We start from the raw sequence: 15,983 nt of genomic DNA, 5'->3' as shown, positions 1-15,983 counted from the left end.
ACACAAAGAAGGGGGAGCTAGTTGCTCCCAACAAGAAGTCACTAGAAACTGTGTGTGTGTGTGTCTGTGGGGATAACAACTATATGTGGGGTTTCAATTGCATGTCTTCTACTGCTACAATAGAGATGTACTAAGCCATGAAAGCTGGTATGGGGGGGGGAAGGCTATTCTAGAAAAGTTGGTGCTAGACCTTCACTGCCCTCTGCAGGAAGTACAAGGCAAAACAGGTTGAGGAGCTCCCATTTCACGCTTAAACGTTGCTTGCCCTCTGTTTTGAGAGAACATTCTGAATTCACAAGGTGGAATCACCGCATAAACAGTTGGGAACAGGCTGAAGGTAATTTAACCCACTGAACTGGAAGAAAGACTAGGAAGCAAGAGAGAAAAAGTAAGAAGTCATCTGATTTATTTAGTGCCACCAAACTCTCAAACCAATGACCTCACCAATTCCTAAGCAACACAGGCCCTGGATCTTGCACCCAGACCACATGCTGGGCAGAATCAGTCCAAACACACACACACACACACACATAATACTGTTTGCAGCCAGGCAGTGCGTCCTCTCCTTAAGGAAGTCCACCTGGTTCCATCCTGACCCATCAGCCAAGGAGAAAGGGCAGGTTTGGGTGAAGTAACACAAGCAGGGCACACGCTGGCAAGATCCTTCAAGGCACAATTTGGGCAGGCCTGCTGCAGTTCTAGCAACCACTGCCTGATCTGGCAGGCCCTGCCTCCCCTCTCCAACTGCCAGACCTACTCGGACGGTATCCTTATTCAGCAAGGCTCCTCTGGGTTCCGCAGGCTGTTCTTCACACAGCCACTCCAGCTGCCTGAGCCAGGCCCAGGGCTTGCACCAGCTCATCGCTTAGGCCATTCTTCAGGGTGCGCCTCACTGAGGAAACAGACAACAGGGGAAGAGTTAGGGGAGTGGAAAACAAGGCCCTACTGCAGGGGACGTTCAAGGGAAGCCAGGCCCGGAACCGGAGCATGGGCTGGTGTGTAAGGTGCTACTAGGCTCTGGTATAATTCAGCAACCCTTACAAGGCAAGCCCGGATATTCTGACTTGACCTCATCCCTAACAATCAAGGGACAGGAACTCTTGATCCTGAAGAGAATCAGCATTCCCCTTACCCGCCTCCTCTCCAGCACAATAGATAGCACCTCTCTTTCTTGGCCACAAAGAACTCCCTGCCAGGGCGACTCAGAGGGTGCGCCCATCTGTAAGGACAAAAATACATTGCCCACTTCTCCCACATAAGAAAAGTTCAGTGTACCACTCTCAAGAGAAGTTACGCTGAGCTGACTGCAGGACTGTCTCCTCTGCTATGCCCACACTCTACTAGTAACAACTTTCTGGTGATCCCTGGCCCTAAGGAGGTCTTTCTGTCTTCAGCCAGGGACAGGGCCTTCTCGGTTCTGGCCCCAACCTGGTTGAACTCTCTGCCAGATAACATCAGGGCCGTGCAGGAACTTATGCAATTCCACAACGTCTGTAAGGCAGAGTTGTTCTGCCAGGCTTTTGGCTGAGGAAAGTGATGGTTTGCCACTCAGCTGGCACCTTCCCTTTTCCACCACCTCAGATGCTTTGTAAGTCCATTCCCACCCAACCCCTCCCCCCCGCAAGATAATGCCCTGGTAGTCCAACCCATAGGTTGTCACCTGGGTTTTTAAATGATTTTTTAAATTGAAATTGTTATGTTAGTTTTTAACTCGTATGCTGTTTTGTAATACATGTTGTACACTGCCCAGAGCCTGGTGTAAGCTGGGATAGGGCAATTAACAACAACAGAAGCAAGCGCATCTCTGCCAAAGTTCAGAAGAACACCAAGAACAAGAAAAATTATTCCATTGTCAGTTCAGCTTCCCTCTAGGTGACGAAAACTTAAAGCACAACAAAGATTTACTATCTAGATATTTATACTCTGCTTTTCTCCCAGCGGTAACTGAAACTGGCTTACAACATCATTCTTATTACTCCCCCAAGCCAGTGAAGACTTGTTAACACTATGGCATCTCTAGGGCTGTGTATGTGCACCATAATTCCCCAGGCAGAAAAAATATTTATAAGACACTTCACCAAACAGCTTCACAAACAGCATTCTGAAGAGAACACTTGCTCTGAGAGCAGAAGGTTCAGAATTCAATCCCCAACATCTCCAGGTAAAAGGCTTGAGTAGTAGGTGATGGGACAGATCTCTCCCTGCCAGAACCTGATCAGTCACCACTAATCAGAGCAGGCACACTGGGGTAGAAAGACTGAGGTGCTCTCTCAGGGGAAGGCAGCATCGTATGCTTTTCTCTGCTTTTGATTGTAAGAGAAATGAGCTTTTTTGCACTTCAAGGTGTCTGCAAGTGTATCATCCACTTCTAGAACAGTATAATGTATTTGTTTAGATGCACATGTGCAGATCCACTTGAACTGGGAATTTTACATTATAATTCCAATGGAAGTATCTGATTTTCCTTTCTTGCAGCTCTTCTGCCCCCCCCCCCCCTCCACTTTAGCAACCAAGAGTCTGAGAGTGGGAAGACGAGGAAACAAAGATGGGTAAAGCAGAGAAAGGACTGAGATAGAGGTTCAGAATAAATTGGAAATAAGCAAGTGAAAAAAGAGCAACATCACCATGGAGTGTTGGGGAAAGAATCCTTTCTCATGAAAATCCAAACCTTAAGGCAAGTCCTCATGTATGAGATGTTTGAAAGTATGTGGGCCATGAAGTCTCAGAAGGAACAGGAGCAGCTGAATATGATTTCTGGATATGGACAGGACTGTAGCTCTCTGACCAGCAAAATCAAAGCAATATAAAGCTCACTGATCCAATTTTGCTGGTCCTACTGGTTGCAGAATTCAGTTTTTATCTGGTGCAGAACGTGGTTTCCCTCAGCATCTTCAACCTGTCAAGTCTGTATGTAACTCTGGCTCAGTCAAAGAGCATTCTGGGTAGAACCAAAGTATATTCAATTGCTGCTAGCTTGTACCTTCCCTACTCCTCCCTTCCTGTAGTGAGTGTCCTTGCTTTGAAATGGAAAGATGTGAAAGTCTTATCTGTGCTTTCTCAGGCCTGGCTCTCAGAAGGGAGTCAGGAGCCTGCTACGATCAAGGCCATGCAAGCCTGAGAACGAGTTGGTAACATCAATGTGTGAATGTGCCCTGCATAATCCTCCCCCTTTAGGAATCCCTTTGAAGTGTCCCATATATGCAATGCCTTTACAGATTATTCTTTAGTCTTTCAATGTTGGCCTATCCTCAAGTACCAGTATCAATAAAGCAGTTTCTTTGTATCAACAATGACTTGTTATTGAATCTTCGGACTTGACACAACCCAGAGGACAAGTACTTACAGGACTTCCTGTTCACCCGGGAGCGCTTGCGTTCCTTCCCGGCTCCTGGCCGTGGTGGAGTGCTTTGCGTGACAGACTTCACCAGGCGATCCATGATCTCTTCTGAGGCATCTTCTGGGGAGCCGGACACATCATCCTGGGGAGGCAGGGCACTGGGTGGGGTGTGCTTTCCAACACCTAGAACAAAAACTGGACTGTCTAAGGACTGTGGGAGCCCCACCCTGAGCAAATCTCAGCTCCCCAAATGTGGGCTCCTGACCTAATTTTAACGCTTGTTTACACAAGATATTATCTCAAGGAGGCAAATTCAAGGAGGGGAAATGAAGGCACCAGGACTGGTGGACCCGCCTTAGCGTTCATCTTGAAATCAAATGTCAGAGGTAAAATCCTGGCTGGCCACACACAAGCCCCAGCCCATCCCCCTTTCAAGCCCTGAATAGTAATCTGTCATGACCCCTTAGCTAGCAGTTTCCTTAATTACTCAAATGCAGAAGCAGCTTACATTTCGGAATGGCTTCTGGAAAAGGCGGAGCTTCAGCAGGTCTCCACGAGAAGAAGTAGGAATGTCATTGAGAAGATCCCCTCTATTGTTTTCCCAAGCATGGAGTGACACCCTTGCAGGTTGGTCATGGCAACCGTGGATGGGTCATCATGGGAAAGAGGAACGGACATCCAAGTCTACATAATAAGTTCTAGCCCAGGGAAATCTGGTGTGCATCCCAGAACCCTCCTTTAGTTGCTCTTAGGAGAAAGATGAAACTGAAGTCACCCAAGCATGGTCACTGTATATTCAAAACATATTGCAATGAAGTCCAGGCCCGGCTTCCAGAACAACAATTAGAAAAGAGGGAGAGCAGAGAGGGGCAAATTTTGTGGAGATGTCAAAGAGCAGAGTGAGGGCAGGCTGCTATCTGTGCTCCCACTTCTTGTTTGAAAAACTGTGCTGGTTTTCCCCCTTACCTCTGCTGGCCCGAGAGCGGCGGCCAGAAGGCTCTGCAGGGGAGATGAGCACGTTGGTCATGGTTTCATGGCCTTCATCAGCCTTCAGCTCTGGACTGGCCGACAGCACAGCTGGCACAGGGCTTGCTTCAGGCTGGCTGACACTGGCAAACCTCTCCATCTGCAAGTAGAAAAGCTGTTATCAAGAGGAGCGTCCAGGTGGCAGTTTTCACAGGTGCCTCCACTGTTCACACACACACAAACACCAATCTCCTGCCAGCCCTGACTAGTGTCCAATACATTGGCGGGGCATAAATACATCGGCAGGGACTGTGTGCTGAGTTTGCAGAAGGAAGCTGCCCTTGCAAGGACACATGGATGTTGGCTTCCCATGCTTCCCTCCAGGAGGAGGAGAAGACCACTGTAGATTTATACCCTGCCCTTCTCTCAAAATTAGAGCCTCAGAGAGATCTTCTCCCCCCACAACAGACAACCCTGTAAGCTGGTGGGGCTGAGAGGGCTCTCACAGAAGCTGCCCTTTCAAAGACAACTCAGGCAAGAGCTATGGCTGACCCAAGACCATCCCAGCAGCTGCAAGTGGAGGAGAAGGGAATCAAACCCGATTCTCCCAGATAAAAGTCTGTACACTTAACCACCACACCAAACTGTAGATCCAAGCCCACAGCGCAGGAATCAGACAGCACATTAGGGGGCCTCAGTATGGCTTAGAAAATCAAGCTGGATCAAGGGAAGAGGAAAAAGACAGGGAGACTATGCTGAGTTACCTCTGTGATCATCCTGCCACGGGTTTTGTTCCTCTCCCGGTATGCTGCCCGTTTCTTCCTTTGCTGCAGAACTCTCTCTCGGCATGTGCGGTATTCCAGGGCAAATTCCCGAAGGGTTTGGCAGAATCCAGTGACCTTCACATCTCGCACTGAATGCACATCATAACCCAGGTAAAGGAGGAAGGAGCGAAATCTACAGGGAAATAAGGATTCCATGGGCAGGCCTGTACCATACAGATTGGACCTGGTTTGTTATTACCTTCCCCCCCAAGTATGCCAGATAAATTGCTATACTGGGACACAGGAACCCTGGATTAATATCTTTGTTGAGCTATAAAACTCACTGGAAGACCTTCTGTCAGTCAGTTTGTCTCTCTCTCTCTCTTGGCCGAACCTGTCTCTACAGAGTTGCCATAACCTTGCAGCTCTCTAAGCCAGCACTTGGCAATGGCACCTCCTCCAGACCTCAGTTAAGAGTTCTGTCTGCTCTGATAGACTCAGTACAAAATAGATACTTTCCTCCTTGCTCCCCTGAGTTTTATCACCTCTCTTTTCCCCACCCACTGACCAGGTCAGGCTGGGCCACAAAAGTTTTTTCCTGGAGATTCTTCCTTGAGCCTCTGTAATCTTAAATTCTCCAAATCTCTGTTCCCTGCTTGGAGAAGGGTGTGTGTGGAGCTTGACCCACCCATTGTCTCTCCTGCTAGAGCTATTAGCATATGTATGAAAGAAAGCTGGAAACTGACTTCCCTCTTCCTGGCCATTCTCTGTCCAAAGAGAAAGAAAAAAAACTTTTAAAAACACAAAGTGAATGTTCTGCTCAGTTCAGATCTACCTCCAAGAAAAAGGTATTCCTTCATACAGAGCTAGACTTGACTCCAATAGCACTTTAAGAACATAAAAGACCAAAAGTCCCTCTAGTCCAGCATCCTGTCTCACACACTGGCCAATCAGTTCCTCTGGAGGGCACAGAGGCTGAGACCTTCCCCCGTTGCTGTCTCCTGGCTTTGGGATTCAGAGGTCCAGTGCCTCTGAATGTGGAGGTTTCTCCATGGCTAGTAGCCATTGATAAACTTATCCTCCATGAATCTATCCAATCCCCTTTTTAAACAGTTTGTTTCTGTGGCCCTCGCTACATTTTCTGGCAGCAAATTCCACATTTTAATTACTTGCTAAGGATGAGTTTCTTTTTGTTCGTCCTGAACGCACTATCAGCTTCATTGGGTGCCCTCAAGTTCCAGCTAAATCACCTGACACCCTCAGATTTATAAAACCTTTTTCATATATAGTCTGGAATAGTTTTAATTGGTCTTTTCCACAAGTAGTTAAGCTTTGCTGTTTTCAGATTTTTGGAATGATACCAGGTGGTCTGTAATTCATGAAAAAATGTGAAGATCCTGCATCAACTTCCTTTTACTGTTTTTGCTGAAGATTATAAAATATTCATCAATGCACCGGTCATTAAGTTGAATCGGCTTCACTGCGAACTGTGTAAGTGAAGACCGAATCAGGCAGTCAAAATTTGTTGATCTAAGGAAAATGATTAATGACCTTGATTGTGATGATACTGAAATGCACCTAAATGCTTCTAGATACAGAAAAAGCTTTCAACTGTGCACCAAATGGCAGTTTCATCTCTGAATTCTAGGAACCTTTGCAGCTGGCAGACAATTCATTCATTACTCCCAAAGCCACTCACAAAATGAACAGGCAGCTCTCTAAAGTCTTACATCTTCAGCAAGGAATAAGAGGTGGGGATCAATACTCCCTCTAAGCTTTGAAGTCTTGTGAACAAAAAATTCTACTTTGTGAGCAACAGGTATTAAAGTTATGAGCTACTGAATAAATTAGCTTGCTCTGGGGCTATTTTTCCTGAAGGCAAAAATGTGTGAGCCAGAGGCCAAAAAACTGTGAGAAAGCTCAGCTTAAAGGGAATCTGGATTTGCTACTGATAACAACTGATTATACGAACATTGTGACTTTAAGGGTAACCCCTCCCTCTTCAATAGGTTCTTCACTGCATAATCAAAATATATGGAGATATTTCAGGATGCAAAATTTACACAGAACCCTAACATATTTTCTAAGGGAATCCAGAATTGAATCTTCAGGGGGCTTCTTTATCTGTAAGGTATCTAAAAATACATTTCATTTACTGTTATCTGTTTATATCCTACCTTTCTTCTCACCAACGGGGACTCAAAGTGGCTCACAGCGCTGTTCTCAGTTTTATCCTCACAACAACCCTGCTAGATAGGTTATGCTGAGAGAGCATGACTGGCCCAAGCTTCCACAGCACGCGAGGATTCAAACCTGGATCCTAGTCCAACATCCTAGCTATTACACCATTCTGCATTTTCAAACCAAGCAGGGTAAGAAGTGAACATAAATAACACTTCAGTCTTCAGTGCTTAGCTCCTCGTTTGCGACTACAGCTCCCATCCCCAAAGTCCCTGCCCTGTTCCTCTTTGCTTCCTAGCCAAAACTTTCCAGATAACCTGAAAGTCTAAATCTCTCTACCAAAAAATACCACTAAAATTTATTGAGTATATTTTTGACATAATGTTTGCATTCTTGGGTATAGTCTCAGGTTTCACTAAGTTCAAATTCGCTCCACAGCAAAGAGTCTGCAGCGAAGAGACTAAGTAAGAGGCTGCAGGTCTGCATACCTCCTGCTAGAAGCACACAGACCTGTTCAACACCCGCCGGTGGACGGTCTTGAGGATGATGATCTTCTGGGTGCTGGCCTGTAGGAAGTCCAGCAACTTGCTCTTCAGAGCAGGCTTTGTCTCATGCTTGGCGATTGCCTTCAAGCTATCCCACGACGCTTTGCACCGTTGCTCCAACTGGACTAGACTTTCTGAAAGTGCATCGAAGTCAACCTAAGAGAAACAGAATAAGGCCTCCTTAGCCATCCCAGAAGCTCATGTCATTGGTCTGAGGGGCAGTCTTGGTTCCTGGGAAGGGAAAGAAGAAAAAGCCACACCTCACCTTGGCTGAGCGTGTGATGGCAGCGATCTCAGAGTAGAGGTCAGTCGTATCTGGGAACTTCTCCACCACGTTGTGGCACAGGTGGTGTAGCAGGGTCTGCCGGTGCACTGTGTCCTTCACCTCTGACACCTTTGCCAGGTAGCTCAGCTCAAACGCTCGACTCTAAAAAAGAGGAAAATGACATTAAGCCACTCTGGGTCCCCACAGGGAAGAAAGGTGAGTATAAATTAAATAATCAAATATATAAATAAATATTCTTAAGCTCTCTATACAAGGGGGAAAAAATTCTATAAAGGAAACAAGGCTGTAGTATAATGAATTCACTGCCACAGGAGGTGGCGGTGGCTACAAGCATAGACAGCTTCAAGAAGGGATTGGATAAACATATGGAGCAGAGGTCCATCAGTGGCTATTAGCCACAGCGTACGGTTGGAACTCTCTGTCTGGGACAGTGATGCTCTGTATTCTTGGTGCTTGGGGGGGGGCGCAGTGGGAGGGCTTCTAGTCCCACTGGTGGACCTCCTGATGGCACTTGGGTTTTTTTGACCACTGTGTGGCACAGGGTGTTGGACTGGATGGGCCATTGGCCTGATCCAACATGGCTTCTCTTATGTTCTTAATGAATGAAAGGCACAGGAACAGGATTGAACTCTATTCCTGTTTATTGTACGTAGCATCTTGCTCTTATACTGCATTGTTTTCTATTTCTGTAATTCCAGTCTTTGCACTGTATGCCACAACCCATCTGATACTTTCTTTTTCACATTGTTCCTATTTTGTGAACACAGCCCTATTATGTTGCTTGTTGGATGAGTCGCACTACTTGATTGTATTGTCTTACACTATTTAATCTGTTTTGAGTCTTAGGAAGAAAGGCAGACTAATAAATAAGTTCTACAGCTTTGGATCTGCAAGCCACCATTCTTAAATGTCTGGAGATGTCATACCTCACCCACCCCATGCTTTCAAATGTGACTTTGCTTGTGAACAGGCAGAACTGGAAGCTGAGATGTCAATTGTTAGACAAGGGACTGACTAGCTACTGCATATCCATAAAGAAGAGATGGCCCTTTGAGATCCAGCCCAGGCATGTAGATTAAATAATGTCCCAGAGAGAATTTTTACCCTGGGCTGAGCATACAGTGGACAGTTAAGAACGTAATGAGGTAAATCCTCACTCAACCAGCCCAGGCAGAGACCAAGCCAACCACAGGATTTCCTTGCTTGCTTATGCAAAAGTATTTCTGGTAGACTTTGGCTTTCCCATAAACCACACACTGTGTGATCTAGGAACTCGGGCTTCAGTCCCAGATGTAGACTGACCAATTAATAAGTGGAGACGGAAAAAGGAGGACTCTCTTCATCGGAAGCTTTGGGGGCTATTCCCTGGCACTAAAGCGGGCTGCCGACCAGAACTCCTCCCTTTAGGGGGCTCTCTCCCCTCTGTGATTTCTCCCTGCCTTTCTGCACTCCTCACCTGGGATCCATTCAAGAAGTTGCCCATGGCTAGGAGAGTGGCAAGAATGTGCTTGAAGGTCTGGTTTTTGGCCAGCTGCTCCATCCCAAGCTTCAAGTCGAACAGAGGCTCAGCAATTTCCTGCAGAGAAGCAACACAGAGGCAATACAAGACAATCCATTTCATTTTTCGGGATATGGAATCACTGGCCTACAGTCACTGGAAAGGGAATTCTTTGGGGAATACCGTGCTTGTCACTTAAAAAGGCCTTTAAGTGCATTTATATACCACAGCAGGCCCTGAAGCTAGGTCCTAATAGGGAATGCAAATGGAAGACTGCCTCTCCTCACATAGCTCCATGATGAGCCCACCAGTCTCTGGATCAGACTATCAACAACAGTCTTCTCTAACAAAAGCTCAAGCTCTCTTGCAAGACTGTTGGGCTGCAAGTGGGGATTGACTCCTCCCCTTTAGAAGGTAAAGCACTGTGGGACCCTCCTGGCACAGTCTTCAGGGTGTGTGCACTTCACAGCATACCTGCTCCATGGTCTCATAGTCCAGCTTAAAAGCCCAAAGTGTAAGTCGGGCAGCAAGCTCAGAGATCGAGGAAAGTGTGAGAAGGAACTGCTCTGCTGTCCCCAAGGGAACATCAGGATTGGCTAGCTGGGCTTCCTGAATCTGCTGCTTCTCTTCCTCCGTGGGAACCATGGTCATGATTTTCTGTAACGACAGGAGAGCCAGAGAAGTCAGGACTACCCAGTGGGTATCCTTGAGGGGGACGGCCGGGAAGGTTGAGCACCTGGCCCAACTTGCCTGATGGCCTGGAGGACAGAAGTCTAGCAAGCTGCCCTCACCTCGATTCCTTCCTTCGTGATTGCAAACTCGTCGAAGTTGAGAATGGCGGTCTTGATGATGTAAGCGGGAGGCAGCACCGTCAAGCCAATGTTGATGGCATTGCTCCTCTTGGGATCCAGGACCACAATTACCTTCTTCCCATCGGCAGCTTTCTTGGGGTGAGAAGAAAGGAGGTTGCAATTCAAAAGATAAACAAAACTGCAACACATTTATATGCCCATCTTCTCTACTCAAAACTGGGATACATGAGCCAGTGCAGTACAGCACTCAGCGTGTTGGACTAGGATCTGGGAGACCCAGGCTGGAATCCCCACTCTGCCATGGAAGCTTATTGGGTGACCTCAAGGCAGCTTCTCTCAGCCTAACAAACTTCGCTGAATTGATGTTAAGAGGATAAAGTGGAGGAAGGCAGAGCAATGTTGTATGCTACTTTGAGTCCTCATTGGGGAGGAAAGTGGGGTATAGACAAGTATATGATGGCTCTGCCATTTCATCCTTCCAACCCCTTCTGATAGGCAGGGAGAGATGAGTATTTCCTCAGGGTCTTTCAAAGAATGTCATGACTGAGTGTGGAACTGAATGAAGATCCTCCCTGGTCCAAGTTCCAAACACTTTATCCTTTATATCACACATACCAAAATGCGAGTTTGTTGGGGGGGGGGCAGGGAGAGATCCAAGATCCAACTATCTGGAGATCTGCACCCAAGGGGAAACCCCACTTTTGAACCCTGGTGTGGCAATTTTCTGTCCTCCTGGAACCAAGCCATTATAACACATCCCCATGAAATTCCTGTTTCAATGCACAGATTACCCCAAATGTAATCAACCTGGAAGAGAAAGAAATCCATCTCTAAGACCCAAATGGGCAGGACAACAATGAAAAATGAGCAATGTAGATCAAGATCAGAGAAGACACGACAGAAACTCCCTTTGGCTTTTGAAAAGGACTACAATTGCTCAGTGAGGGAGCATGCGTTTTGTACGCAGCAAGTCCCAGGTTCAAAGCCCAGCATCTCCAATTAAAAGGATAGCAGGGAGAGCTGCTGCCAGCTGAGAATAGACACAAGTGAGGTAGAAAGCTTGGTACAATACAGCATCATATGCTCATGTCTCTGGCTCATGCCTCTCAGCAAAGTCTTAAGAACTAATTCTGTAGAAAATTTCTTTTTCCTCCTAGAGAATTTCAAGTTCATGTATATTCATGAAGCACAGGTCAGTAAACACGCATGAAACTGCTTATACTGAGGCAGACCCTTGGGCTACTAAAGACAGTATTGTCTACTCTGATTGGCAGTACCGCTTCAGCTTTTCAGTTTCAGGGGTGGCCAAACTTGCTTAATGACAATAAATGTCAGATGTTTGAGAGCCACAAGACGGATGGACGGATGGACAGAAGGAAGGAAGGAGAGGTGGACAGAAAACAAATTTAATTTTAAATGCATTCTCCAAGCTGCTGGCTGGCTTGGCTTGGAAAAGCGATTTAAAGAGACAAATGCCTTCTCCAAGCCAGCCGATGGGGTGGTGGGGGCTTTGAGAGCCACACAATATGTACGAAAGAGCCTCATGGGGCTCCTGAGCTGCAGTTTGGCCACCCCTGAGTTAGACAATATACCAAACCAACAGCCCAGCTGGATCAGACCAGTGGTCCACGTCATCCAGCATCCAGTTTCTCAGAATGGCCAACCAGTGGAAGTGGAAAGCCAACAAACAGGGCACAGAGGCCAAGGCCTTTCCCTCAGATGCTGTTTCCAAGCACTGGGGTTCTGTGGTAGACTGCCTCTACATAAGGAGTCTCCCTTAAGCCAACTTGACTAGTAGCCCTGTGTAAAGCCATCTATGGCAGTGGCTCAAAGGTTAGCCTACTTTGTCTAGCAAAGGCTCTCCAGGTCCTCCAGAGGTCTTTTCCTTCACTCCCTATCTGATCCTTTAAACTGGAAGTGCTGGGGAATGAACCTGTGACCTCTTGGCATGCACAGCAGAGGCTCTGCCACGGAGCTCCTGTGAAGAGATGAATGTTGCTATCTCATCTAGTTTAAGTACTGAGAGCTAGAGAAGTCCGGAGGAGCACAAAACTGGCACATCCTGGAAACCTACCTTAGAGGGAAGCACATCCTTTGCCTTGGACTCGAACAGATGCTCCAGTTTGGCGGTATCAATCTCTACCTTCTCCAGGGACGCCCACAGAGTGGCCTGCCCAAATGTGCCCCTCCCTGGTGAGCTATCCACATTTTTCAACTCCCTCCAGAAAAGCTTAAGTGTCTTCTTCTTAGCAGGACGCTGAGAATCTCCAGGGGAGGAACTAAGTAAGCCAGGAGGGGGAGGCGGAGGAGGACAACCAGGTAGGGGAGGAGGGGGAGGAGGTGGGGGACAACCAGGTAGGGGGGGAGGGGGAGGAGGTGGGGGACAACCAGGTAGGGGGGGAGGAGGTGGGGCAAAGCCTGGAGGGAGGGGAGGAGGGGGAGGAGCCAGAACACCATCTGAAGTCATAGCAGTACAAAGGCTAGGTGCATGGGATGACATCTTCTCCATCGTTTCAGTCTCTAGGACATCAAAATCTTCTTCCCTGCCCAGGTCTGAGAAGTCCAGATCTTTGATTTTCAGCAGCTTTGGGTTGGGTTCCCGACATATGGCCTCCAAGTCTTTTCTGAAGGGAGCCATAAGGGTACTCTCTAGACTCTGCAAGTTGGTTTCTGCATCAATGCTGAACTGGGCTCGCAGTGGTCGGGCCCGCAAGTCAGAGGGTGACTCTGCCCCCTTCCCTGGACAGTTCCTGCCTTCTTCCAGGCTTAGCTTGTTCCAGGTTTCTGTGGGCCGGTTCTCTGCAGGAGCTACAAGTGTCCTTTCCAACTCCGTCGGGGTCTTGGAGAACAACATGTCAAGCATAAACTTCTTCTCGGAAACACCACTGGAAGCCTCTGTGCCTTCGCCAGGTGAAACAAGTCTGTGGCCTGGACTCAGGACGGAATCAGGGCCATGAGGATACGTGCTGCAAATACTATTATCTGATGCATTCGGGCCAGCCCCTTCACCACCAAAGCTGCCCAGTGTAGAGACAGGCTCTGTCCTGTTGGCAGTTCCATTCTGCCCTTCTCTCCGCCTCCCTAAAGGCAAAGAGGGAGAGGTCAGGTTCGGTTCCCAAGCAGGGCTAAAGAAAGAAACACCGCAAGAGGAAGCTGGGAGTGAAGAGAAGACATTCTCAGCAGGAGGGAAAGGGTTGCAAGCCCTTGTCCAGTTCTGGCATATATAAGCACGGAATTCCTTGCTCCCCTCCCAAGGAGAGATTCGTTGCCCCTTCACTTTGTTACCTGGGCTAACTTGCTCAGCGCCTGGTATTGCCTCAGCCAGGACCTCTGCTCGGCCCCTGGACATTGCAAACAGCTTCTCCATCTGGGAGGCAGCGAGGTTTTCCAAGAAGCGGGCTCTACAAGAGAAAAGAAAGCCCACTTTACTGAGCATCAGGGAAACTGTGACCCAGTCCAACACTGCAGCATGCACGGATAGACCAGACCCATCACAGCAACACACACAGGGGGATGACCCTGCAACACACAACTGTAGCCATCCCTGAAGGTACAGCTCACTTGTAAAAGGAAAAAACCACACAGCAGATAACAGGGCAAAGCACCTACTACACACAAACCACACACAAAGCCCCCCTCCATAGAAGATCCTTTGAGAGCCAATGTGGTGCAGTAGTTAGACTGGCAACCTAAAAATCTGAGGGACCCAGGTTCGAATCCCTACTCTGCCATGGAAGCTCACTGCCTGACCCGAGGGCCAGCTGCACACTCTCAGCATAACTTACATCACTGGGCTGTTGTAAGAACAAAAATGGAAGGAAGGGGAAAGATGTAAACCACTTTGGTCCCCATTGGAGAGAAGGGTGGATGAATATAGAAACATCCAAATCTACAACCTACCTGTTAGGTACCGGTTTGGTGTAAGGAGAGCCGGTTTGGTGTAGTGGTTAAGTGTGCGGACTCTTATCTGGGAGAACCGGGTTTGATTCCCCACTCCTCCACTTGCACTTGCTGGAATGGCCTTGGGTCAGCCATAGCTCTGGCAGAGGTTGTCCTTGAAAGGGCAGCTGCTGTGAGAGCCCTCTCCAGCCCCACCCACCTCACAAGGTGTCTGTTGTGGGGGAGGAAGATAGAGGAGATTGTGAGCTGCTCTGAGACTCTTCAGAGTGGAGGGCGGGATATAAATCCAAAAAAAAATCTTCTACATGTTGCTGCCCATTCTGGGCACTCAAAGAACCCCCAACGTATGAGCCAAAGCCCATCAGAGAGGACAAGCCCTGGCCCCTTCCGATCACCCTCAGGGCTCTCATAAGTATTAGAACATTAGAATTTCCCAACATGGTACAGTGGGAAATCCAGATTCAAATCCTGCTTTGCCATAATCCAGACAGGGAGGACCCTTCGGCTGTTTCTCCCACAGAGTGGTCGGTAAGATAAATCAGGTTTTGTAGAACGCTCCTGAACACTGAAAATGACGATGGCATGAAAATGCCCTGAGTATCCCATGTTTAAGTTACTCTCCGCTGTCCTGCATCTTGAGCCCTCAAAGCGGATTCAATAAAAGCATCCATGAGACATGGCGAAACAAATTGGCCCCATTGGGGAAACATCATATATCCTTATGAGCTCCAGCTACCAGAAGCTACCCCTGGGTCTTCATCCACATTACTTGCAGCACCTGTCAGGAGTTAGTGTGAGAGCTGGCATGGTGTAGTGGTTAAGAGCATCAGACTAGGATCTGGGAGACCCAGGTGCAAATCCTCACTCTGCTGTGGAGGCTCGCGGGGTGTCCTTGGGCAAGGCGCACACCCTCAGCCTGGCCTACCTCACAGGGTTATTGTGAGGATAAAATGGAGGTGAAAGGAACTACATAAGCTGCTTGGGGGTCCCTGCTGGGGCAGAAGGCAGGGTGTGGGTGAAGTAAAATAAAAATAAATCAATAAAACATCTTACACCTAACAGAAAAGGGGCACTGGAACACACCCTTGAGCAGCAGGGAAGAGTGAAAAGCAAAGGGTATGGAAGAAGAAGGCAAGAGCTTAGGCTAGCTTGGTGAAAGCCGTAAAAACAGACTGGGGGTGGGAGAAGGTGCACTTGCCAATCACAATCAAGCAGCACTGTACAAAGCTGCCCTTTCCCTTCCTTCCATCACACCTGATGCTGCCTCATACTGAATCAGACCATTGGTCCATCGAGGTCACGACTGTCTACTCAGACTGGCAGCAGTTCTCCAGGGACTCAGGCAGAGGTCTTGCACTTCACCTACTACCTGGTCCTTTTTAACTGGAGATGCCGGGAACTGAGCCTGGGGCCTTTGGTATGTCAAGTAGAGGCTCTTTAACCGAACCACAGCCCCTCAAGCACTTCTTAAACCCTTGAGGACAATGGAGAGGTCCTTAGTAGAAGCTTCCTGTTTCTCCCCTCCCTCCTCACTTGACAGAAACCATGCCCTTCAGGCAAAGAAATGTTCCTCATTCAATGAAGGCCTGAAACCCAGGACAATTCAATTTCGGGGAGAGCAAGTTTGCATGCATGTGTAGGTCTTCTGGAGAGACTCCATGTTCACCAAAAATACTCCAAGCCTACTGATGGCG

The 15,983-nt window shown here is 47.9% G+C and overlaps 1 protein-coding gene across 1 annotated transcript in view; it reads right to left on the bottom strand.

The window, feature by feature from the left end:
- Window positions 1-384: 384 nt before the first annotated feature.
- Window positions 385-15,983, bottom strand: part of FHOD1 (formin homology 2 domain containing 1) — a 75,595-nt gene continuing 59,996 nt past the window's right edge. The window contains exons 12-22 of the mRNA XM_060253950.1: window positions 13,675-13,790; window positions 12,464-13,470; window positions 10,369-10,521; window positions 10,052-10,234; window positions 9,536-9,655; window positions 8,059-8,220; window positions 7,759-7,949; window positions 5,068-5,260; window positions 4,304-4,463; window positions 3,344-3,520; window positions 385-892 (exon numbers count right to left, since the gene is read on the bottom strand). Coding sequence (XP_060109933.1) covers window positions 810-892; window positions 3,344-3,520; window positions 4,304-4,463; window positions 5,068-5,260; window positions 7,759-7,949; window positions 8,059-8,220; window positions 9,536-9,655; window positions 10,052-10,234; window positions 10,369-10,521; window positions 12,464-13,470; window positions 13,675-13,790 — 2,545 coding nt within the window. The 3' untranslated portion in view covers window positions 385-809. The remainder of the gene's footprint in view (window positions 893-3,343; window positions 3,521-4,303; window positions 4,464-5,067; window positions 5,261-7,758; window positions 7,950-8,058; window positions 8,221-9,535; window positions 9,656-10,051; window positions 10,235-10,368; window positions 10,522-12,463; window positions 13,471-13,674; window positions 13,791-15,983) is intronic.

Source organism: Heteronotia binoei, chromosome 14, assembly GCF_032191835.1.
Source record: "Heteronotia binoei isolate CCM8104 ecotype False Entrance Well chromosome 14, APGP_CSIRO_Hbin_v1, whole genome shotgun sequence".
Classification (NCBI taxonomy): Eukaryota; Metazoa; Chordata; class Lepidosauria; order Squamata; family Gekkonidae; genus Heteronotia; species Heteronotia binoei.
The sequence above is the reverse complement of the archived record's forward strand: the minus strand, read 5'-3'. Positions and strand labels throughout refer to the sequence as shown.